The 25,627-nt window shown below is 39.0% G+C and overlaps 2 protein-coding genes across 5 annotated transcripts in view; one reads left to right on the top strand and one right to left on the bottom strand.

Annotated features, from left to right (window-relative positions):
* Positions 1-6,775, bottom strand: part of LOC145535601 (uncharacterized) — a 97,504-nt gene extending 90,729 nt beyond the window's left edge. Inside the window, exons 1-5 of the mRNA XM_081564026.1 lie at positions 6,765-6,775; positions 6,236-6,294; positions 5,769-5,840; positions 4,515-4,654; positions 95-193 (exon numbers count right to left, since the gene is read on the bottom strand). Of these exons, the coding sequence (XP_081420152.1) occupies positions 110-193; positions 4,515-4,654; positions 5,769-5,840; positions 6,236-6,294; positions 6,765-6,775 (366 nt within the window). The 3' untranslated portion in view covers positions 95-109. The remainder of the gene's footprint in view (positions 1-94; positions 194-4,514; positions 4,655-5,768; positions 5,841-6,235; positions 6,295-6,764) is intronic.
* WDR44 (WD repeat domain 44) overlaps positions 6,493-25,627 on the top strand; it is a 98,267-nt gene continuing 79,132 nt past the window's right edge. For all 4 annotated transcript variants that reach the window (XM_081564425.1, XM_081564424.1, XM_081564423.1 and 1 more), the window contains exon 1: positions 6,493-6,968. In XM_081564425.1, the coding sequence (XP_081420551.1) occupies positions 6,892-6,968 (77 nt within the window). In that variant the 5' untranslated portion in view covers positions 6,493-6,891. The remainder of the gene's footprint in view (positions 6,969-25,627) is intronic.

Below are 25,627 nucleotides of genomic sequence, written 5' to 3'. Positions count from 1 at the left end.
ATAATGTTCATTTCCAGGGTGACATTTATTCCCAAGGACTTCAGAGAGCAAACAGCACCTGCTGATGTGTTACACTTGTTTTTCCAGGACCTACCTCGATTCCTGGTTCTCAATTGGCAGAGAGAAGATAAGGATATTTATCCCCGGAGTAGTTTTCTACTGTTTCATAACGAATTACCACAAACTGAATGGCCTAAAAAAAAGACAAATTTGTTAGCTCATAGTTCTGTAAATCAGAAGTCTGGGTACACTGTGGCTGGGCTCTCTGCTCAGGGTCAAGCATGGCTGAAATCAAGGTGTCAGCTAGGCTGCTTTCTCATATGGAGTTTGGGGTCCTCTTCCAACCCCATTCAGGTTATCAGCAGAATTCATACCCCTGCAGCCAGAGGACTGAGGTCCCCATTTCCTTACTATCAGCAGGGAGTTACTCTTGGTTCCTAGAGGCCACATTTCACAAGTCTTGTCCCCCAAAGTCAACACACAGCATCGATGTTTGCTTTTTTTTTTTTTTTAGATGTTTGCTTTCTCCCAAGGCTGCCAGAGAGTATTTCTCTGACTTCCTTTTCCCACTAGTCAGAGAAAACTCTGCTTTTAAGGGGCTCATATGATTAGGCCAGATTCACAAGTATCATCTCTCTATCTTAAAGTCAACAGATTTGGAACTTTAATTACATCTGCACAATCAGATCACAACAGCAGCTGGATTAGCACTGAATTAAATAGTTGGGAGAAGATGTGTGTATATAAGGAGCGAGGCAGTCTTGGAGGTCTAGCTTAAAATTCTGCCTACCATAAACCCCAATGTTGGGATGTTTCTATTTAGATAAATACCATAAAAATGGGAAAAAAGAAATATCAACCAGTTGCTTTAAATTTTGTAGTAATATTACTATTTCAGACACTTCTCTCATTAACATGGCTCATTTGCTATAAGATAGTAAACTCGATTAAACTATACATGCACACACACACAAGTGCACACATTAGCCTGAGTGATATTTCTATGTAAATGTTTGCCACCAGATTATTTCATCAATTAAAAAATACATATATATGTATATATGTATGAATGTATACATTCTTTTTCTTCCATGAAAGAAAAATAAAAGATCTCTTCCTCAGATTTTGACCTGGTGTGAATTTTGAAGCATAAAGTATATGTCTTAGTTTTTCTCTCTTTAGATTAGGTCATAAATTACTGCTTACTGTTTTGAAAAACAAAATTATTCTTAGTCCATATTATTTAGAAGTGAACCTCTAACATTATACTTTGCTTCTAGAAGCTCCATATCAGTGCATCATTTCACAGTTGCTTTAGAAATTATCATTACCATTCTCTTTTGTTTGTCAGGCCTGCAGTGTAGAAAACATGATTTTTACCAGTAGAATAATTACATTCCAAGATTTTCTTTGTGGGTATTGTTTCCAAGTTCATTTTCTTAGTGGTACTTATTAAACTGTTCTAGAAGCTAAGTGTGATACATGTAATATCTTATATTGGAAATGAATCTCAGATTTTCATTTCATGTGTAAGTCTACCTTGTATATGATTGGTTATATATTTTCTTTTAATATTTTCCCCCCATTTACAAAGTAACACATATTCATTGCAGAAAACTGAGTCATTTTATAAAGGTACAAATAACCATAAATTTCATTATTATTTTAATCAACAACCAAATACAATCACCATTAATCATTTGGGAATACTCTTCCAGAATTCTCTACGCTTATATACACATATAGATACATAGATAAATAATTTTCGTAAATGAAATTATTCTTCATGCAATTATTTCATAACATCTGTTTTCATTTAACACATTATCAGCTCCTGTCATATCAATGAATATAGAGACTTACTCCTTAACGACTGGTGGTTAGCACATTGTTCTTGTCTGCTAGTAACCCTTTCTTGGAAAAAACATCCATTGTATCCTCCATGTGGTCCTAGTAAGAAAGATGATCAGAGTAGTCTTTCCCTACATGGTGTGTGGCAGGGAATCGGTTGACCCATGCCTGAAAACTCAGAGTCTCTATTCCCTTAGCTACAGGGGTTTCCTAAGACCAATCAACATAGACCCTGAGATTTAATATATCAACACTAGGAGAGAGAGAGAGTCTTACTTCCTTTAGGATTGAGAATTATTAAGACAGTATAAACCAATTGCCTACAGTCATCTTTGCTGACAACAAAAAGGAATCTGTCTGTGATAGGAAAATTGAAGCCTAAGCACAAAAGAAGCAGAGATAAGCAAAGATGAAAGAGAAAGTTTTGAGATATCTTAGACCCAGGATCCCACTATGCCTGAAGCTACTTCATCTGGACTACAGTCAGTGCTGCTATAACACAACATAGGCTTTCCCCAAAATTACTGCACTATGCAAAGTTGTTCAGTAAAAATCACAGGGCTTATAGGGGAAATGGGACTAGGAGTACAAGATTTAAAAACTTTGTCACGGACACATATACAAAAAAGGTATGAACTTAATGAAAATGGTAGCACAGTTTTACATGCTAACTGGTTACGAAATACAAAAACACTACAATAAACATGGTGCTTTAGTTTGAAAAAGACCTGAAGCTTGCTTGTGGAAATGGGTATCAGAAGGGTTGCAAGTTATGAGTTACTGTGAGGTGACGGATGGTTATCTGAAATCAGGTGGAAAGCTCCAACACTAGATGTGGATGGGTATGACTCAAAACACACAAAGAAGTGAGGCAACTGGTAGATGTCTGAGGTCTATGTGTGTATTTTATGTACTCCTCTGCAACTTGATTCATCTGGGTTTAGTTTTCTGTTTTCACCTAATGTTTCTGGCTGACAAAATTGCACATAAGAAAATGCAAAATTTATCTTACACTTAAACTGTTCTCTAATACATTAGTCACAAAGGAACAGACAAGTGTTAGAGCAGTCTGTACTTGACTATGTAAGTAAATAAATTCCCTTTTTTGGTTTAACATAATTCCAGTTAGCTTTCTTCCAGGGTCCTGAATAGTAATATATGGCTAAAAAATATTCCATTATATATCAGTAACACATCTTAAGTTCCAGGCTGGCTTCTCTGTGTTTCTTGACACATTTCTAGACTCTTTCTCTACTTTCAGTTCTTGTGTGCTCAGAGACTGAAAATTCATTTTAATATTAACATAAACCATCATTAAGAAGGTGAAGTGGGGACTTCCTTGGTGGTCCAGTGGCATTAAGACTTTGCCTGCCAATGCAGGGGGTGCAGGTTCAATACCTGTTCAGGGAGCTAAGATCCCACATGCTTTGCAGTCAAAACAGAAGCAATATTGTAACAAATTCAATAAGTATTTTTAAAAAAGAAGGTAGAATGGACCTGAAAAAGGCATAACAATTCAAATTCAAAAGATTTTTAAATTTTTATTATTATAATCTGTAACACAACTGACTTTTCAAACAGATGATTGAAAGTTGATGATTACAGAATTTAACCTTGGCCCTGACAAGTTTTGGCCATTTTCAGAAAGATTTTTCCCATGGATTCTGCTACTTTAAAATCCATAAAAACTCTCATGGAGATTGCAATATTAAATTTTTTCATGTAAATATTATAGCTCAAATCACCTAACCTTGTACATAAAAAGTTTTCCCCTGGGTTATCACTTTAGCTCTTGTTTATGCAAAGGCCTACATGCATTATAGTTTTATCACTGATGTTCTAGGTGATTACTCTTGGGGTTGGAGCAAAATTGGCCCCAAAGGTACTGCCATTTTGTATTATTCTCGACAAGAGGAGAGAGCGAGTATTCCACACCACAGACAAGTTCTTCCATACACTGGCTATCCCTAAGCAGGTTTATGCTATGCAGATAAGGAGGCATAAAAAGTTTCCTTAAACCCATCAGCCTTAGATCTGTGTAGTTTTTATAGTCATTGGAAATGAGCCACTCAACTCTGCTCTGAAAGCAGACATAAACAATATGTAAACAAGTATGGCTGGTTATGTTCCAATAAAACCTTCTTTACAAAAACAGACAGCAGGACAGATTTGTCCAGAGTTCTGGTACCGTAATTTGCCAATGCCTGCTTTGGACCAATAGTTTTCACTTTTTTTTTAATGGAGCCTTTCAGCAGTCTCTTGAGACCCAAGGAAGGCCAAGCAGGCAGGAACCTGAATTATTCCTGCTTCAACTAAAATAGTTTTTATTTTTATAATATGTAGACCCTTGTATGAAATCAGGTTTGATTAAAGAGTTTCATTTCTAATAAGGAGAAAAGCTTTAAAACCACAGCCTTGGACTAAGCCTAAAATCTGCTCCCTTAAAACTCAAGAACAGATGTTTAAGGCAAAACAAATGCATCTTTTGACATATTTAAAAATGATCATAGGTGGTACACATGTGTTTTGATGTTCCCAGAAATTCACTTTCTCATAAAATTGATAAAAGCATTTAAATAGATAACTTGAACAGCTCTAAAAATGTTATTGGCTTATCATTCCTATTTCATTTCAGCTTTTTCTAAACATAATGTTTAAGGTACCTTAAAAGGTCCGAGAGGTGGTATGAAATAATGAAAAAAACACCAAATTAGGAGACTGTATTTTCCTCCATTGCTAGATTGTGAGCTCCTGGGAAACAGGAAATAAATTGTCTTCTTCGTGTTTGAATTATGCTCAGCACCTAGAACAGAACATGACACCAAGTTTTAATTTTTAAGGCAAATGCAAATTAACTATTACATAGCTAGGAAGAAGATAAATTCAGGTAGTTTATTTACTTATATCTTTCCATAATCCATAAGGAAAAAAAGCATATCTTTCCTGCTTGTATGCTAAATTGCTTCAGTCATGTCCAACTCTGTGCAGCCCTATGGACTGTAACCCACCAGGCTCCTCTGTCCATGGGATTCTCCAGGCAAGAATACTGGAGTAGGTTGCCATGCCCTCTTGCAAGAGATCTTCCTGACTCAGGGATTGAGCCCTGGGTCTCCTGCATTGGCAAGCGGGTTCTTTACCATTAGCACTACCTGGGAAGTCCCTTACAGTGAACAACAAAATTAAAAGTTTGTACTTTGAGATATACTTTTAAAGCTAGAAAATTAGCATGTTTAAAACACATAAAAGCTAATAGTTGGGCCCACAAATCCCTTATGTGCACTTCTTAAATACAAAAAGCTCTGGAAGCCAAACATTCTTGTTTTGTATTTTTAGTGACTTATTTGACAGTCAATTTAGTCTAACCTAAACTTATCCGACAGTAGTAGCTGACCTGAACTGAAGGTGGCTACTTACTGGTGTTTATCTACCCCTTATGAATAATCATACGGTTTGCTGCAAGAAATATTATCCTATTTGATTATGCAGCATTTTCCCTCAACTCCCTAGGGTGTTAAAGAATACATAGTATATGGCATTCGGTTTTACACAAATTCTCCAGACAACCCCAGATCTTTTCCTGGTTGCTTTCCACGTAGCAATCCAGAGTCTCATTCCAGCCTCTTTGAGGCCATGTCCCTGGTCCCAGTTGCTTTTCTGCCGCCATCTTGAGCAACAATTGTAGTACAAACAGCTCAGAGTGCCTTCTTGTCACGGCAGTTGGAAAAATAAATGTGCTTCCCGATTATATATATATAAAGTCAGCATTATCACTTTGATGGTCAATGATGCATTAACAAGGAACATCTTGGGCTTTTATAAGCACCTTTCTATTTTCATCACTGGACACTGGGCAGTCGAAGATCAGAATTAAGTTACAAGCTCTTAGCCTTGCAACGTAATCTGCTCAATATATTTACCATTTGACTGATGCACGTCTTGGCCAGTATGTAAGAATTTCTCTCCCGTTAAGTGTGGGCAACAATAGGTATCTGTAAAGAGAAAGTAACCAGAGGCCCTACAGTGGCTCAGCTCCAGCAACAAATCCATCATTATACTCCATTGAACTGGCACACTCCCCACTATCTCTCCTGGACCCCACCCTCTGGCCGGCAGGATCCTATCTAGAGATCTCAATTAGAGATTTTGTAGTAAATAGCACAGGTTATGCCCCATAACGCTAGAGGAGGTGGACCCGCCTACTCCCTAGGGTTTGGGAATCTGGGCTTGGATAAATTAAATCGAAGAAAATTTAAACCACAATGCCAACTTATCCCGACACCATTTCCTCATAAGAAAAAAAGCAGACTCCAATCACCCCTCTAAAAATGCCTCTCTTTAGAATTGCAGAGTTGGTGGATGGGACACTCTGTGGGACCCCACCTACATCGGGCACGCTCCCACAACGCCCGGGGACCGAGCCGCTCAGGCGTAGGCTCTAGACTCCTCCCCTCAGAACACTCACCCCCATCCTTCCCGGCTACTTCCGGCCCTCACCGAACGCCCTCAACGGCGCTTGCGCCGTTTTGATAGGCTTCTCGAGTACAAGAAATCTGAGTTCTGCCTCTCAGGAACCGCCCCCGCCTCCTCTTCGCCCCGCCCACGTCTCACCGGCCCCTCCCGAAGTCTCGCGAGGGTAGGTGCGCGTCCGTGTTTTGCGGGCAACTGGCTCTCCCGGCAGCTGTAATTGCTGCTGCGGGAGGTATTGGAGCTGCTGTCGTCCGCGCGCCCGCCCTCCCCCACTGAGGAGAGCCACCGCCTCTTTCGCTCTCCTCACACACCTATCGCCGGGAGCGGCGGCAGCAACAGTCCCTGGACCCACTGCCGCCTCCTCAGACGGCCGCTCTGCTGGTTATTCCCTCAGTCCGGCAGTTGCCGGCGGCCCCCTGTCCGGCTCCTCTCTTCAGATCGTCTGCTCCCTCCTCATCCTCCCCGGGACTCACCTCCCCACGGTTCGCCGGGGTGAGGGACGACGAGGAGGAGACGAGAGTCACCCTCCCTCCAGGCGGCGCCGGCCCCCTCACCCGCGGGTGTGTCCTATAAATGGCGTCGGAAAGCGACACGGAGGAATTCTTTGATGCCCCTGAAGATGTGCACCTAGAGGGCGGCGACCCTATCGAGTAAGTACCGGAGCCCTGGCCCAGAAGCCAGGCGTCCCCGTCTCCCGGCTTCCCCTGTGCCTTCCCCTCTACACCCTTCCCGGGTCCCGCCGCCGCAGCCCCTCTCCGTCTCCCTCGGCTACTTCAGAGTGAGTTCGGGGGAGGGCTATCGCCCACCTCGGGCAAACTCCCGTCTTGGCTCTGGTAAACGGCCCCGGGCTTCTCTCGGAGCCTCTTTCTCTTGTCCAGCTTTCTGCGAGGTGGGACAGTTTACGAGCTCGAGAGCCGGAGATGTGTATTTGAGGGTTTCAGAGCTTACCTTGAAACATCCGTTTTGGCCTTGGGGGCCATAGATGAAAGGAGCGGTAACAAGAGAAATTGCAGTGCCGGTTGTTTTTTTCTTCTTCTTTTGCCGCTAACTTACCTATCCGATTCAGAGGTGTCTCTACCTCTCCCTATTGCCGTCCTCTTTTGGTTGCACAAAAAGAAAAGGAGCGGAGCGCGGGGAGGGGGAAGATTGGGTGTTTACTTAGGAAAGTCCTCTAGCTGATGTACTCTAGATCCACGGTGTTTTATTAAAATAGCACCTTGCCGTGAGGCAGAGGAAATCGAAGACGAGGTCCTTTACCATTAGTGAGACTGCGGTTTTAAGAGTTGCCGTACAGAAATGTGTACAACCGACTACAGCGATACAAACAAGTGCTGAGTAATCTGTGGTTGGAAGGAGAGCCACAGCTTTGTGCTCTTTATCTAATTCTGCAAAATGTTTGAGTGGTGATTAATAGGGAGATTTTGAGTAGGAACTACAGGAGTTGGAATGCTTCGCTTGCCTGGGACTTCTACTGACCCACTCCCAACTCTTCCAAGTTGGAATAATGTTTAAAGCAAGTTCACTGAACTCTTCTACTGGTCTTGTGTGGCACTAGAGGCAGTGAAATACATTTTCGTGCTATAAGAACTTGAAAATAGGTAAAATTTGTCATGTTACTGTAAAAGTCACTAATACGGTTCCAGGAGTCAGCTGCCTTCAATTTGCAAGCTTACCCGTGGAAGAAATACCTTAATGCAAATTAATGTTATCTGTACATTCTAGAAGTCGTTCTAAAACTGAATAGGTATTATATATAATATATACCCCAAATGGAGAAGGCAATGGCACCCCACTCCAGTGTTCTTGCCTGGAAACTCCCATGGTCGGAGGAGCCTGGTGGGCTGCAGTCCATGGGGTCGCTAAGAGTCGGACACGACTGAGCGACTTCACTTTCCCTTTTCACTTTCATGCATTGGAGAAGGAAATGGCAACCCACTCCAGTGTTCTTGCCTGGAGAATCCCAGGGACGGCAGAGCCTGGTGGGCTGCCGTCTATGGGGTCGCACAGAGTCGGACACGACTGAGGTGACTTAGCATACCCCAAAAGTTACAGCAACAGAAGCGGAAAAAATGTACGTTGGTAGGTTGTTGATGAGTGTGTTTCCACCAACCTTCAAATCACTAGTATGGGATTTGAAGGTGGCAATGGCCAATCTTGAGATAGCATTGAATCTCCTTCAAGTTCAATATATGAAACAAATTCACAGCTAGATGGTAGAGGATAGAAAATTCACTTGGATTTCCAAGTATATTGGAGTCCTCTGAAATTAAGTTTTGTCTTTGTGGTATTCCCCTTAAAGTAATCATATGATTTAATAAATTTAGAGCTGTATGAATATTGTTTCTTTTCAATGAATGTAACATTTAATTTTGAAGAACAGCTACATCAGGACCTGTGTAAACTGCCTAGCAGTCCAGTACCTGGCCGAAAGAACTCCAGTTTTCATTCCCTTCTCCTTCCTTTCTTGTAATTAGCAAATTTAACTTCACAGAGTGCTTACTTTGGGAGGAAGTATGCACAACTTGGAGTTATTTAACTTATCTAAACTGAATGACTCATTTTGATAGAATTGCTAGTCACTTCTTCCCTCCTGGGATAATAAACTTCTCAAGCACTTTGATCCTTTGATATGCTAGGTGAAAAGTAAAAACATCTCTTGGGACACAGCCTTCTGATTTTAACTCTAACCTGCCCAGATATTGAGGATGTTGAGCTCTATTCGTAAAACTACTGTCAGTCTGTGAATTTCAAGGCTCCATCCTGCATTATTGAGGGGATTTCGAAGGAAATTAGACTCAACTGGAGAATTTAATCTGAAAAGAACTAGCAGTACTGAGAGGACTGCGCAAGGTTGACATTATTAACATTCCCTCTGTCCTTTGTGACAGTTTTTGTTATTTGCATAAGGTACTGTGAGGAAACTTGGCTGGGTAACTAACAACCTAGAAATGAGTGAGAAATCTTGATTTGTGAAAACATATGATATCATCAGATATCTGGTTATTAGAAGTATCTTCTCTCCCTTGAGATACACTTGGAGATTTACACCATATGCACTCTAAGAGGTTAACCGACCCAGTTTGGGCACTTTAAGAAATGTTGTTTGCATTGCATGTTCTAGAGGACAGAGAACATTTCACCAGATTGTAGTAAACTGAGTAGGCTGTTGCGAGTTATCTCATATGTTTTGTTAATTAGCAGAATCCAGATAAATAATCCATTTCCTAAAACTGATTTCTTTCTTCTTTCCCCTTCCAATGGTGTCTTCAGCTTTGTTATTTTGAAATCAGAGTTAATGAAGTTAAAAATCAGTCCAGTTTTTTATAGGAAGACTTGGTTTGAATGCAGCTACTTTTCCACAGTGGCAGATCATCTCCGCTTGTCAAGCTTTGCAATGTACATTACAGTTACAGCGCTTTATTTTGATTGATATTTTAGGTCAGGTTTCCTTATTCTTTAATCTGCTTTAATGAGGAACCTTAGGCTCAGAGAGGTTAATAAATTGACCTAGGGGACACAGCTTGTAAATGACAGCTGGGATTTGAAACCAGTTCTTTGGACTCCTACTCCAGTATTTTTTCTAGTAGATCATAGCTGCCGCATACTGGGTGTGTGCTGTGTGTGTGTGTGTGTATTCAAGGTAACTTCCTCCAAGAGATACTTGAGTCAGATGCTTTAGGACCAACTTGCTAAATTGAACTGATGCATATATTTAAAACTAGCAGCCCAAACTTCAGTTCTCTTGGCTAGAAATTCCCAGTTTTTCTTTCAAGAATGTGTATTTTGTTTTGTCAGATAGGGCTGTTATAAGATCATAGCATGTTACAGCTGGAAGGGACATCTAGTTTAACTCCTTCATGTAAAATGTGAAAGCCAGAGCCTCGAGAAAGGAAAGTGACTTGTCCAAGGTGCCACAGCAAACTAATGGCAAAGTTAGGACTTGAATCCAGATCAGTTTCACTGTCTAGAATTATCTTCTGCTATCATGCTATCTTTTGATAAAGCAGGAAAGGGAGGAGGAAGTTTGGTATAGTACAAAAAAGCCCTGGACTAGATGAGTCATTTCATTTCCTCATCTTTAATTTGAGGAAAGTTTAACAGAGTTGATGGTATTTCGTACATGATTTAAGACCTGTAGATTTGAAATTAGATATTTACTGGGTAAATTATATGTGAAATGAATGTTTGTGCTATTTTGTGTGGATTATGCATACACATACTAAAGGCTGGCGCTGAGAACATGTTGTAAAAACAAACGTGATGTTTTGAGCATTCTTTATTTTTTTATTGGAAGAAATGGTAAAATTTTTAGAGTAGGAAAGGACAGAATATCATTTGGCCCAGCCCTTCCATTTAACTGAAAGAGAAACTATGCTCAGAGAGGGGAAGTGACACATTGCTGATGAGCAGCAAACTCAGAACTAGAACCCAAGTCTTCTGATTCCTCATTTATACCATGATGCCTTGTCTGTAGAAGGAAGGAAAGTATTGGCAGTTATCCCTGCTGTAGGTTTATGGCACATACTCTGTTAGCAGGACTCCTGAGATAGTCAACTACATTTACCATAATTCTGTTTCTTTCATGTCTTGCTGTCAGAGGACATGGAATGTTCTAGGATCCTCAGTTTTGCTCACTAATTTCTCCAAGTCTGGATGAAAAAACGGTGACAGAACAGCTGATATAAGAACGGGGATGGTTATTTGTTTTGTTAGTTTAGTGTCAATTGCAGTCTTATTAAAAATCTTGATTTTTAAGTCATAAGAACTGATATCAAACTGTCCCAAAGAGTTGTTTGGTCTAAAATATAAAAAGTTGCTTAGCTGCCTTTGTTGAAAACTCAGTTTTTCACTTAGACATCAGAAACATTTCTCTCTGAATTGAAAATTGATGCATTTCCATTAAAAATTATTTGCGTGATATGGGTTATTTAACAGCCCTATTAAAAATAAGCTGTTATTTAACAGCCTTATTAAAAATGGCTGTTCATGGGTTGGCCTGGAAGCATAGATGAATTATGGACTATATTTGATTGCCATTGGCTTTGTGGATTGATAAAAATATATTTACATATGCTTTTTTATCACACCATGTAACATCATGTAAAGGTGGGAGGGGACCTTTTGCATATTAATTGGTAAATTCAAGCTCTAAATTTAGTGGCCTCCAACTATCAGTTTGGTGACTCATGGAAGTAGGACAGTCTGAAGCAGTACTGCAGTTTGGGGACTCAATTTGAATCTGTACAAACTCTCATAAACTGAAAACTTTATTCTGTTCTTGGGATAACCTACTTCAAAAAATAGGGTAGATAAAATTTGATGTTTAAAAATGTTAAAAACCTAGATAGTTTTAGGATGTTGACAGTTCAGTGATGGTCCTACAGAACAAAAAGTAACTTCTAATTGTTGTTATTTGAGACCTGTATAACCTTCGCAGTACATGACAGTCCTTGTGTTCCTTTCAGTTCATTGTTTAGATTTTGACAAAGTCAGGTGAATTGGCCAGGCAAGCACCTTGAAGAGGGTGTTTGTTTCCTCCTCATACTCTGCCTGCAATTCTGGTAATTACTTCCTGGGGTATGTAGGTGGAGGACAGGGTGGTGGTGATAGTGTTGATGGTGATGGAGTAGGTGGTGAAGGTAGCCCCCGAAGCCAAGAGAGAGAGACCAGGTTCTTAGACTGCTTACTGGGACATGGATAACTGAGATCAGACAAATCACAGTATTTAGTATTGTTCTAGATACACATCTACACAGTGAATTAAACACCCCTTTCTGTGAGAGATTAATAGTCTATAAGAATTAACTCAAGCAAAATTTAAAGTAATAAAAATTGTAGGTACTTTATGATGCCCTACTGATATTTAACTTGAATTGCTAATTAACCTACATTTTTGTTTTCTACCCATAGCTAAGCTAATTTCTACAAACTTTCACAAGGTTTGTTCCACCCTTGCTGTCAGATATTATTCTGCTAACAAGCTAAACCTTTAATTGGGTGCTTTCCTTGCTCTTCAGAGTGGAATCTTATCTGTTCTCTTATTTCAGACTGAGCCTTTGTATTAGTCTGTCATCTTGTGATTCAAAATTGTGGAAAAACCGCATAAGACATAATGTGGGCCTTGTACCTGATGGCAACTCCAATGTTTTTCCCCAGTCCGTATACAAATTTATCTTAGTTACTATAGCAACCAGCCTATCAGTTATTTTTCTAGCTCTTTTGCCTTCTCAGATACTAGGATTACCATATAATCAGGTTCTGCTAAAGCCCTTCAGATCTTAGCATTTTATTACCAGCTGCAGCTGTCTGACAGTTTCAGCTTGGCATTCCATTAGGGTCAATCGGTTTTAAGTTCACAAAACCTTTTTGTCTCCAGACGTTTTAAACATACAGAATTTAACAGGAACATGTTTAGGCAATATTTCTCTCATACTAATTTTATGAGTTCCATTGTTAGTCATTGTCTTGAAGATTGAATGCATTACATCACTGGCATCCAAAGGCCATCCATTTGTCATATCAGCTAGGATAAATTTCAAGATCAAGTGACCATTTAAGAAATATGTACAAATATGATTTTAGACTCGATGTCATCACCAGCTAGCTGAAGTGACTTAAAAGTACCTTGATTCATCAATTCACAAATAAATAATCTGGCTTCTACCAAAAATTATTTCCGTAGATAGTAGAAAGAATGTTTGGACTTTTCATTCTAATTTGGGAAAACAGTTTAGAAGTTTAATAGGAAAGGTTATCTTTCTTTTGCAGCCTTTGATAAATGGGAAAAGAAACATAAAGATTGAATAGTTGTATGGATCCTTATTATGTTCTATTTTTTTAAATCTCATAAAAACCTCAGAATTCAAATCACTAAAATAGTTAAGTTACAAACATGTTTGTCTTGCTGAAAATAAGAATGTTGAAGAAATATTTAGGAATATAAACTGGTAGTTCATATAGTAGTTTATATAATGTTTGTGTTAATGTTTGTTTTTGGTGCTCATGCTTATTAATATTATATGGTGTAGTAATAAATATATGCCTGATTAATCTTTCTAAATATGCCTAATTAATCTTTCAGTTTAACTGAGGTGGTTAATCTTTTAATGCTTTAGCCAATTTTGGTGTGTGTTTCAATATATAACAATAACATAAGTAATGTGCTTTTAAAAAATCAGAAATATTTCTCTTAAGATATTTTGTGTACTTTTCAAGAAATGTTTATCTTTCTGAATTAGAATGTTATGTAGTAAGCTTGTGAGTTTGTGAAATGATTAAATTAAAATTTCCTGGCTTGAATTTTTATTTTTAAATCATTTGAAAGGTTTAAGAGTTTAAACCATTTTAAGATTAGTTTATCCTATTCAAAACTCTGGTTACTAAATTCTGATGATGCCCCAAGGAGAACTTTATTTTAATTGCACGAATAGGCTACAGAGCAGAAAAGGTTTTAGTTTATCCACAGGACCCTAATCCTTAAAATTTTTTAAATAAAGGGGGAGGGGAGGATAAGAATTTTTTTTTAAAGGCCAAGGATGAACCATAAAAATTTTGGAAACTACTGACAGAAAACTTTAATGTTTTCCAGTAGGCAGCCTGTACAGAGCAAGCCATACCTGTATAAAATGTACTTGACCACTACTAATTGTAATAGACTGTTCCAGTACAAACTCATTGAACCGTGGGCATTCTTATGAACCACAGGTCAAACTCTTTAGAGAACCAATAAATAGAATGTAGAGCTGTATTCAAACCCATTTTCTCAGAAGCAGGCATCCTGGTTACTAAGTAGGCTCAAGAGAAGAGGTTAAAGTGTTCTTTCTGGCATCACTCTTGAACTGGAAAGACTAGCCATGGATGAACTTAATATCCATAGTCCTCTTTTAAATTTGTTTCTGAATGTCTTTATTTAAATTGGGAGACTGAGGAAATTATTTTTCTAGTTATTAGCAGTACTATTAACAATTTGTGTGTTTTTTTAAAAAAAATCACTCTTTTAAAATATGCTTATCTACCCAAATGACAGGTGATTTGAACATTTCTTCTCAGCCTCAGTTCCACCCCATTCACCCCCAGCTTTCTCCTTCCTAGCTTACCTCAAGGTCATTAGTACAGAGATTCCCCAGCGTAATAATTTATTCTTCCTTAACAACCGAGAAGAAACAGTGATGGATGAAATATAATGAATGGGTGGGTCTTTGGGGATGAATAAGGGAAAGATTGGTTGAATTGGATATAGCAGATGTATTGGTAAGTGGGATTGGTTAGTGTCACAGGTAGAGTAGAGCATTGGATTAGTGGAAGATAGGTGAGCAGAAGGAATAGGTAGCTTGATAAAACTAGTACCTTTGTGAGTGAAAGTGAGTGGGTTTGTCAGTATTATGCAGTTGGCATTTTATCTTTATTGGATTGGCTTTAGAGATTAAAGCTAGTTACCGAAATCAGTCTTTTTTCCTTTAAGTGAACTTTGCTATACCTATTTTATCCCAGATCAGAGCTCCTGTTTGTTAACTTTTAACCTTTGCCTTATTTTTCTGGGTAGAGAGATGTCTGTAGTTGATGTTGTTGTTGTTGTTGTTGTTGTTCAGTCGCTCATTCATGTCTGACTCTTTGCGACCCCATGGACTGCAGAACACCAGGCTTCCCTGTCCTTCACCATCTCCCAGAGCTTGCTCAAACTCATGTCCATCAAGTCGGTGATGACATCAAACTATCTCATCCTTTGTCGTCCCCTTTTCCTCCTGCCTTCAATCTTTCCCAGCATCAGGGTCTTTTCAATGAGGCGGCTCTTTGTATCCGGTGGCCAAAGTATTGGAGCTTCAGCGTCAGTCCTTCCAGTGAATACTCAGGACTGATTTCCTTTAGGATTGACTGGTTTGATCTCCTTGCAGTCCAAGGGACTCTCAAGAGTCCTTTCCAACACCACAGTACACACTGGTTCCTATAAGAGTGAAGGGAAGAAATGGAGGGGACTGAGGCAAAGACGGTGGTTTAGATTTATAGGACCTTTGTAACTCGGGGACATTCTGTATTCAGTAAATATTGTGTTAACAGTGAAGCCTTGGGAAGTGTTGCCAGTTATCCTGCAATCATATCGATTTCTTGTTACCAACTCCCCCACCCCCCGCCCCAGGATTGAATGTATTCCCAATAAGAAAGAAGTATTATAGTCCTGCATGTTGTTAAACATGCAAAGAATGGTAATGCCATACTGTCAATTAATGTTGGACATTCATTTTCAAAGTACTTTTATTTACATTATCTCTTCTGACTATCGTGCAGTTCTGTAAGATAGGACAATTTTTGTGAGACAGGACAGTTATTGTGCTAATTTTGCCAATAAAAAACAGCTCAGGGTGAACAAGGATCAGCTAGCAAAAGTGGAATTTCACTAGTTTGTGGTACTTAGATGATGATTTTGAATGAAGATGTAAAACATTAGGTCCCTCCCACTTCACTTTTCTAAGCTATAAACATTTTTTGATGATATGTTTTAAACATGAATTATTAAAATGATGAGGCCGACTCTCCTGCCAGTTGGGAATGTATAATTCATTCTTGAAAACAACAAAAAGCAGTATTTTAAATGCTTTTCTTTTTATGCTTTAAAGAAATTGATTATGCTCTGGTAGCTAGGTCAGAAAATGACCTTGCTCCTGAAAAAGCTGGAATCCCAGACACTGCTACTGCATTTCAAAGGGTATGTTCTTTGTTCTATGTTCTAAGGGAAAACTCCTCAAGATGTGAGACGCTGCTAATTTGGACTTCTGTGCTTCATCAAAAAATCTTGATCCCAGATTTTTCTTTTCTGTAATTGTTTTGTAGGTTGTTGTTAGTTGTTTAGACCACATTTTTTTCCTTTTTTTTTTTTTTGCAGTATAACTCTGGTTCATATTTTTAGCTACAAGTCACTAATTGGAAACACAATGTTTCTCCTTGCCCACCCTTCCTCTTCAGAGGTGTTTTCTAGCAGTCACAATAAATACATGTGGTGGTTTTTAATATTTTCCAGCTGGTCAAACATTTTGGCTATCAAATTAATGGGGAAAATGCATTCCAGTAGCTAATTAGAAAAATTATATTCTCAGTAATTACTATTTAAGGTGGAAATAAGGATGAATAATTAATATTTTTAATAATAAACTTGGCCTACAGATTGTTTTATATAGGTAAAGCATTCTAGGTAATTTGAGATTTTTCTGGAATATTTTATCAAGTTTTAAATACATCTTCATTAAAGAATGCAGAAGTAGAAATTCAGATAAATCGTAAAAGTAGAATTTATAAACTAAAATGCTTAATTACTGAAAAATGTCCATTTTTCTATTATTCATAATATTGAGGGAGAATATGAATAGTTAAATGTTACCAGTTACACCAAACCCTCAGTTCAGTCGTTAGTTTACAACTTCCTTTCCCATCAAATCTTTTATCAGAGATAACAGTAATATTTTGTGTGTGATTTAGTTTGATTTTTTTTATACTTATATATTTTTATTTTAATTTTTTAATAAATTTATTTATTTTAGTTGGGGGCTAATTACTTTACAATATTGTAGTGGTTTTTGCCATACATTGACATGAATCAGCCATGGGTTTACATGTGTTCCCCATCCTGGACCCCCCACCCACCTCCCTCCCCATCCATTCCCTCTGGGTCATCCCATTGCCCCAGCCCTGAGCGTTTGTCTCATGCATCGAACATGGAATGGTGTTCTGTTTCACATACGATAATATACATGTTTCAATGCTATTCTCCCAGAACGTCCCACCCTCACCTTCTCCCTCAGAGTCCATAAGACTGTTCTATGCATCTGTGTCTCTTATTCTGTCTCACATATAGGGTTATCGTTACCATTTTTCAAATTCCATATATATGCATTAGTATACTGCATTGGTGTTTTTCTTTCTGGCTTACTTCACTCTGTATAACGGGCTCCAGTTTCATCCATCTCAATAGAACTGATAAAATGTATTCTTTTTAATGGCTGAGTAATATTCCTTTGTGTATATGTACCACAGCTTCCTTATCCATTCATCTGCTGATGGATATCTAGGTTGCTTCCATCTCCTGGCTATTGTAAACAGTGCTGCGATGAACATTGGGGTACATGCATCTCTTTCAATTCTGGTTTCGTTGGTGTGTATGCCCAGCAGTGGGATTGCTGGGTCATATGGCAGTTCTATTCCCAGTTTTTTAAGGAATCTCCACACTGTTCTCCATAGTGGCTGTACTAGTTTGCATTCCCACTAACAGTGTAAGAGGGTTCCCTTTTCTCCACACCCTCTCCAGCATCTATTGCTTGTAGACTTTTGGATAGCAGCCATTCTGACTGGCGTGAAATGGTACCTCACTGTGGTTTTGATTTGCATTTCTCTGATAATGAGTGATGTTGAGCATCTTTTCATGTGTTTGTTAGCCATCTGTATGTCTTCTTTGGAGAAATGTCTGTTTAGTTCTTTGGCCCATTTCTTGATTGGGTTGTTTATTTTTCTGGAATTGAGCTGCAGGAGTTGCTTGTATATTTTTGAGATTAATTGTTTGTCTGTTGCTTCGTTTGCTATTATTTTCTCCCACTCTGAAGGCTGTCTTTTCACCTTGCTTATAGTTTCCTTTGTTGTGCAAAAACTTTTAATTTTAATTAGGTCCCATTTGTTTATTTTTGCTTTTATTTCCAATATTTCTGGGAGGTGAGTCATGGAGGATTCTGCTGTGATTTATGTCGGAGAGTGTTTTGCCTATGTTTTCCTCTGGGAGTTTTATAGTTTCTGGTCTTACATTTAGATCTTTAATCCATTTTGAGTTTATTTTTGTGTATGGTGTTAGAAAGTGTTCTAATTTCATTCTTTTACAAGTGGTGGACCAGTTTTCCCAGCACCACTTGTTAAAGAGATTGTCTTTTCTCCATTGTATATTCTTGCCTCCTTTGTCAAAGATAAGGTGTCCATAGGTATGTGGATTTATCTCTGTGCTTTCTATTTTGTTCCATTGATCTATATTTCTAACTTTGTGCCAGTACCATACTGTCTTAATGACTGTGGCTTTGTAGTAGAGCCTGAAGTCAGGCAGGTTGATTCCTCCAGTTCCATTCTTCTTTCTCAAGATTGCTTTGGCTATTCATGGTTTCTTATATTTCCATACAAATTGTGAAATGATTTGTTCTAGTTCTGTGAAAAATACCGTTGGTAGCTTGATAGGGATTGCATTGAATCTACAGATTGCTTTGGGTAGTATACTCATTTTCACTATATTAATTCTTCCACTCCATGAACACAGTATATTTCTCCATCTGTTTGTGTCCTCTTTGATTTCTTTCATCAGTGTTTTATAGTTTTCTATATATGAGTCTTTTGTTTCTTTAGGTAGATATATTCCTAAGTATTTTATTCTTTTTGTTGCAATGGTGAATGGTATTGTTTCCTTAATTTCTCTTTCTGTTTTCTCATTATTGGTGTGTAGGAATGCAGGGGATTTCTGCGTGTTAATTTTATATCCTGCAACTTTACTATATTCATTGATTAGCTCTAGTACTTTTCTGGTAGAATCTTTAGGGTTTTCTATGTAGAGGATCATGTCATCTGCAAACAGTGAGAGTTTTACTTCTTCTTTTCCTATCTGTATTCCTTTTATTTCTTTTTCAGCTCTGATTGCTGTGGCCAAAACTTCCAAAACTATGTTGAATAGTAGTGGTGAAAGTGGGCATCCTTGCCTTGTTCCTGACTTTAGGGGAAATGCTTTCAGTTTTTCACCATTTAGGATAATGTTTGCTGTGGGTTTGTCATATATAGCTTTTATTCTGTTGAGGCATGTTCCTTCTATTCCTGCTTTCTGGAGGGTTTTTTATCATAAATGGATGTTGAATTTTGTCAAAGGCTTTTTCTGCATCTATTGAGATAATCATATGGTTTTTATCTTTCAATTTGTTAATGTGGTGTATTACATTGATTGATTTACGGATGTTAAAGAAACCTTGCATTCCTGGGATAAAGCCCACTTGGTCATGATGTATGATCTTTTTAATATGATGTTGGATTCTGTTTGCTAGAATTTTATTAAGGATTTTTGCATCTATGTTCATCAGTGATATTGGCCTGTAGTTTTCTTTTTTTGTGGCATCTTTGTCTGGTTTTGGAATTAAGGTGATGGTGGCCTCATAGAATGAGTTTGGAAGTTTACCATCTTCTGCAATTTTCTGGAAGAGTTTGAGTAGGATAGGTGTTAGCTCTTCTCTAAATTTTTTGTAGAATTCAGCTGTGAGGCTGTCTGGTCCTGGGCTTTTGTTTGCTGGAAGATTTCTGATTACAGTTTCGATTTCCGTGCTTGTGATGGGTCTGTTAAGACCTTCTATGTCTTCCTGGTTCAGTTTTGGAAAGTTATACTTTTCTAAGAATTTGTCCATTTCTTCCAAGTTGTCCATTTTATTGGCATATAGCTGTTGGTAGTAGTCTCTTATGATCCTTTGTATTTCTGTGTAGTCTGTTGTGATCTCTCCATTTTCATTTCTAATTTTGTTGATCTGATTCTTCTCCCTTTGTTTCTTGATGAGTCTGGCTAATGGCGTGTCAATTTTGTTTATCTTCTCAAAAAACCAGCTTTTAGTTTTGTTGATTTTTGCTATGGTCTCTTTTGTTTCTTTAGCATTTATTTCTGCCCTAATTTTTAAGATATCTTTCCTTCTACTAACCCTGGGGTTCTTCATTTCTTCCTTCTCTAGTTGCTTTAGGTGTAGCGTTAGGTTATTTATTTGATTTTTTTCTTGTTTCTTGAGGTACGCCTGTATTGCTATGAACCTTCCCCTTAGCATTGCTTTTACGGTGTCCCATAGGTTTTGGGTTGTTGTGTTTTCATTTTCATTCGTTTCTATGCATATTTTGATTTCTTTTTTGATTTCTTCTGTGTTTTGTTGGTTATTCAGAAGCGTGTTGATTAGCCTCCATATGTTGGAATTTTTAATAGTTTTTTTCCTGTAATTGAGGTCTAATCTTACTGCATTGTGGTCAGAGAAGATGACTGGGATGATTTCAATTTTTTGAATTTACCAAGGCTAGATTTATGGCCCAGGATGTGATCTATCCTGGAGAAAGTTCCGTGTGCACTTGAGAAAAAGGTGAAATTGATTGTTTTGGGGTGGAAAGTCCTGTAAATATCAATTAAATCTAACTTGTCTGTTGTATCATTTAAAGTTTGTGTTTCCTTGTTAATTTCCTGTTTAGTTGATCTATCCATGTGTGTGAGTGGAGTATTAAAGTCTCCCACTATTATTGTGTTATTGTTAATTTCCTCTTTCATACTTGTTAGTATTTGCCTTATATATTGTGGTGCTCCTATGTTGGGTGCATATATATTTATAATTGTTATATCTTCTTCTTGGATTGATCCTTTGATCATTATGTAGTGTCCTTCTTTGTCTCTTTTCACAGCCTTTATTTTAAAGTCTATTTTATCTGAAATGAGTATTGCAGCTCCTGCTTTCTTTTGGTCTCCGTTTGCATGAAATATATTTTTCCATCCCTTCACTTTCAGCCTGTGTGTGTCCCTAGTTTTGAGGTGGGTCTCTTATAGACAGCATATATAAGGGTCTTGCTTTTGTATCCTTTCTGCCAGTCTTTGTCTTTTGGTTGGGGCATTCAACCCATTTACATTTAAGGTAATTATTGATAAGTATGGTCCCGTTGCCATTTACTTTGTTGTTTTGAGTTTGCGTTTAAACATCCTTTCTGTGTTTCCTGTTTAGAGAAGATCCTTTAGCATTTGTTGGAGAGCTAGTTTGGTGGTGCTGAATTCCCTCAGCTCTTGCTTGTCTGTAAAGCTTTTGAATTCTCCTTCATATCAGAATGAGATCCTTGCTTGGTACAGTGATGTGGGTTGTAGATTATTCTCTTTCATTACTTTAAGTATGTCCTGCCATTCCCTTCTAGCCTGAAGAGTTTCTATTGAAAGATCAGCTGTTATCCTTATAGGGATCCCCTTGTGTGTTATTTGTTGTTTTTCCCTTGCTGCTTTTAATATTTGTTCTTTGTGTTTGATCTGTGTTAATTTGATTAATATGTGTCTTGGGGTGTTTTGCCTTGGGTTTATCCTGTTTGGGACTCTCTGGGTTTCTTGGACTTCTGTGACTATTTCCTTCCCCATTTTAGGGAAATTATCAACTATTATCTCCTCGAGTATTTTTTCATGGCCTTTCCTTTTATCTTCTTCTTCTGGGACTCCTATGATTCGAATGTTGGGGCATTTCATATTGTCCCAGAGGTCCCTGAGGTTTTCCTCATTTCTTTTGATTCTTTTTTCTTTTTTCCTCTCTGCTTCGTTTATTTCCACCTTTCTATCTTCTACCTCACTTATCCTATCTTCTGCCTCCGTTATTCTACTGTTGGTTCCCTCCAGAGTGTCTTTTATCTCCTTTATTTCATTATTCATTATCTATTGACTGCTTTTTATTTCTTCTAGGTCCTTGATAAACATTTCTTGCATCTTCTCAATCCTTGTCTCCAGGCTATTTATCTGTAACTCCATTTTGTTTTCAAGATTTTGGATCATTTTTATTATCATTATTCTAAATTCTTTTTCAGATAGATTCCCTATCTCCTCCTCTTTTGTTTGGTTTGGTGGGCATTTATCATTTTCCTTTACTTGCTGAGTATTTCTCTGCCTTTTCCCCTTGTTTAGATTGCTGTGTTTGGCGTGGCCTTTCTGTATTCTGGTAGATTGAAGTTCCTCTTTATTGTGGAGGTTCCTCACTGTGGGTTGGGTTGAACGGGTGGCTTGTCAAGGTTTCCTGGTTGGGGGAGCTTGTGTTGGTGTTCTGGTGGATGGAGCTGGATTTCTTCTCTGTAGAGTGCAATGGAGTGCCCAGTATTGAGTTTTGAGATGTCTGTGGATTTGGTATGCCTCTGAGCAGCCTGTATATTGATGCTCAGGTCTATGTTCCTGTGTTGCTGGAGAATTTGCGTGGTATGTCTTGCTCTGGAACTTATTGGCTCTTGGGTGGAGCTTGGTTTCAGTGTATATGTGGAGGCTTTTGGATGATCTCTTATTAATTAATGTTTCCTCTGGCTTTCAGTCTTATTCTTGCAGTAGCCTCAAGACTTCTCCTTCCATACAGCCTCAATAATAAAACTTTTAGGTTAATGGTGAAAAGATTCTCCACAGTGAGGGATACCCAGAAAGGTTCACTGAGTTACATGGAGAGATGAGGTGGGGGGGGGAGTTGAGGTGACCAGGAGGGGAAGAGGGGAATTCAAATGTGGAGAGAGCAGTCTAGCCAGTATGCACTTCCCTCTGTGCTCTCCACAGTCTGGAACCCTCAGAGAGGTTCACAGAGATACATAGAGAGGGGGGAGGAAGGTAATAGAGGTGAGCATGAGTAGAAAGGGAGGAATCAAGAGGGAAGAAAGAGATCTGGGAAGTATTCTGTTCCTGAAGTGTTCTCCGGTGGGCAGAACACCCTCAGAGATTCACAGAATTGGGTTGAGAAGAGAAGGAGGAGGGTGGGAGATAGAGGTTCCTTGGGGGAGAAGAAAGAGCGTCAATAGGGGGAGAGAGTAATCAAGCCAGTAATCACAGTCCTGAGTAAAAATGGGTACTAAGGATTGGGTTCTTAAATGTACAAAATTGATATCAAATATGTAAAACAAAGATTAAAAATCTAGAGTAGAGGTTAGATTCTTAGAAAAATACAATATAAAAAAAAGAAAAGCAAAATCACAAAAAGTAGAAGATATATGTATGCAGTTTGCTTTAAAAATAGGGGTTTTTTTTTTGCAAGGTAATAGTGGGTTATAAAAATGAAAATTAAAAGTGTAATAGAGGACTTAAAGAAAAAAGTAAAAAAAAAATTTTTTTAAATTAAAAAAAGAAAAAATGATAATAGTAAAAATATATCCAGGACTTTCTCTGGAGCTGTTGTGAGCAGTGTGGGGTCTGTTCAGTTTCAGATAGATCCTTGTTCCTGCTTATACTTTTCAAGATCGATAGGCCCCTTTCACTGCAGTTGGTGATAACTACAGGGATTTTAATCTGTTGGCCTGTCACTTTCAAAGCGCTTCCCTCTGTTTATTTGGCTTTTGTTTGCAGGTCTCTTCAGTGTCTAATTTCCGCCCTGCCACAAAGGGGCGGAGGTGGTCTCTTTAGGTTCGCTGGTTCAGTCGTGCTGTGGGGAGGGAGGAACACTGCAAACCAATATCACTGGCATGTGTGTGGAGAGCTCGCAGTGTCTCGGCAGCACTGGGTTTGCCCCCGCTCACGGCGTGTGTGCTTTCCCCATCTACCCTGCTCAGGCTTCGGGTTACTCAGCCGGGGAGTGGGCCCTGAGATGCGTGCACTTCCCAGGTCTAAGCCGCTCGGGTTCAGGTTTCCGGGTACTCCACAAAGGCACAGACTCGGTTGGGCCCGCGGTTTGTGCCGTTCCTGGTGGGAGCAGCTCAGGCAGCTAGGAGTTTGGCGAGCGCACTCTCCCCTGTTGGGGCGGTGCGGCTTATCACCTCCCTGGTCCCTGCCTCGGTTTACAGGTGCGCCCGGCTCCAGTGTGCTTTGTGTTAGTTCTGGGGTGCTTTGTGTTAGTTCTGGGGAGCTGGTCTCTGGCTGCGACCCTCCCGGCGGCTGTCGACCCTCCGGGATCTCAGGCAGTCTTTGCTCAGAAACCGGGAGCCTGTTTGCAGTTTGGTAGTGGGTGCCCTCTCTGGGGCCAAGTTTGCCCCTTTCCGGCTCTGGCTGGTCCCGCCTGCCCGCTGTGTCCGGCGGGGGATGGGGCGGTCCGCTGCCGGCTAGCTCTCCTCTGGTATCGCTCAGTCCTTTGTTCTGTGAGCGGGCCGGCAGTGCCTTACATTTGGGCTTTTCACGGGATAGTTCTCTCTCTCTGGCTGTCCCACTGTTTAGGTTGCTATCTTGCGTTAGCTCCCTCAGATTGCCCTCAGGGCATTCGGCCCGGTCCTTACCCTAAGCATTTCCGCCCGCTACTCTCCGTTCAGCCCCCACTTGCTGGTGGCGGATGCGAGTGTCTGGGGTTCTTTGCTGGGAGTTGCCTTTAGGCACGTAATCTGTGGGTTTTATTTATTTTTTCTCCTGGTTATGTTGCCCTCTGAGATTCGAAATCTTCCCCTAAACCTGCCCGTGAGAGGGTTTCCTGGTGTTTGGAAACTTCTCCTCTTTCAAGACTCCCTCCCCGGGACGAGTCTCCCTCCCTAACTCTTTTGTCTCTCTTTTTATCTTTTATATTTTCTCCTACCTCCTTTCGAAGATAATGCGCTGTTTTTCTGGACACCTGATGTCCTCTGCCAGCGTTCAGAAGTTGTTTTGTGAAGTTTGCTCAGCGTTCCGATGTTCTTTCGATAAATTTGTGGGGGAGAGAGTGGTCTCCCCATCCTATTCCTCCGCCATCTTAACCCCGCTCCCCTAGTTTGATTTTTTTTTTTGTTCCTCTGCCAATCTTTGGTGATAAGTAGTGAACTCAGAAGGAGAAAGAGAATCTCAAAGTCTGAATAATCAGTTCATTGATAATATAATTGATTTATTTACACTTTTTAAAAAGGGTAGTTGTGACAGGTTCTTTAGTGCTCTTAATTTTTATGTGGGGTGACCTTAGAAGTTACTGGCATTTACTTTTTAAGATTAGATAACTTAAAAATCATATTAGCACATTAACTTGATAAAGCTTCTGTAAAGTGGCCTGTAGACAAAAATCTTGTTTATTTTCTAAGAAGTAAGTTACAAAGTAATTTAGCATGGTTGCATTAGTATTGACTTTTCCAGACAGTCATAAATTTAGACATCTGTTTCTGTTGCAATTTTCTAGAAATTATTTTAAATCATTAATAGATGTGACTTTTATCTAACCCAGTTTGACAATTTGAAACGTGATATAGCTGCCCTACCCTGGAGTTACTGTTTGAATGTGGGTATTTATTGGTTGTAAATGTGCAGGGTAGAATGTTTTTAATTTAGAATTCTTGAGCAGGACCAGAGAAGTGATTATTCTATTATTTTATCAATAAATAGATTATCAAGCTGTTCTTTCAGAAATATGACATAAAACTACATGAATTACATAAATCAGTTTTGAAAAATCAGCTTGTCATTTTAGACAATATTTAGTTGCTTAAGGTCCACTTCAAGTTTGTAATTACTTTATATATGGCTGGAATTATATTTCATTATAAAGTTTCCTTTGATTTCATTATAGATCACTTACAAATGTTGCCACAAAATCCACTTTCAGAAAACATAGAACCATTGTGCCAAACTTTCTCACCATCTATTTCTGTTAATATCAGTTATAAAATAGTCATTAGGTATTTTAGACATATTCTGCTT

Source organism: Giraffa tippelskirchi, chromosome X, assembly GCF_054371585.1.
Source record: "Giraffa tippelskirchi isolate mGirTip1 chromosome X, T2T-mGirTip1v1.2.pri, whole genome shotgun sequence".
Classification (NCBI taxonomy): Eukaryota; Metazoa; Chordata; class Mammalia; order Artiodactyla; family Giraffidae; genus Giraffa; species Giraffa tippelskirchi.
The sequence above is the reverse complement of the archived record's forward strand: the minus strand, read 5'-3'. Positions and strand labels throughout refer to the sequence as shown.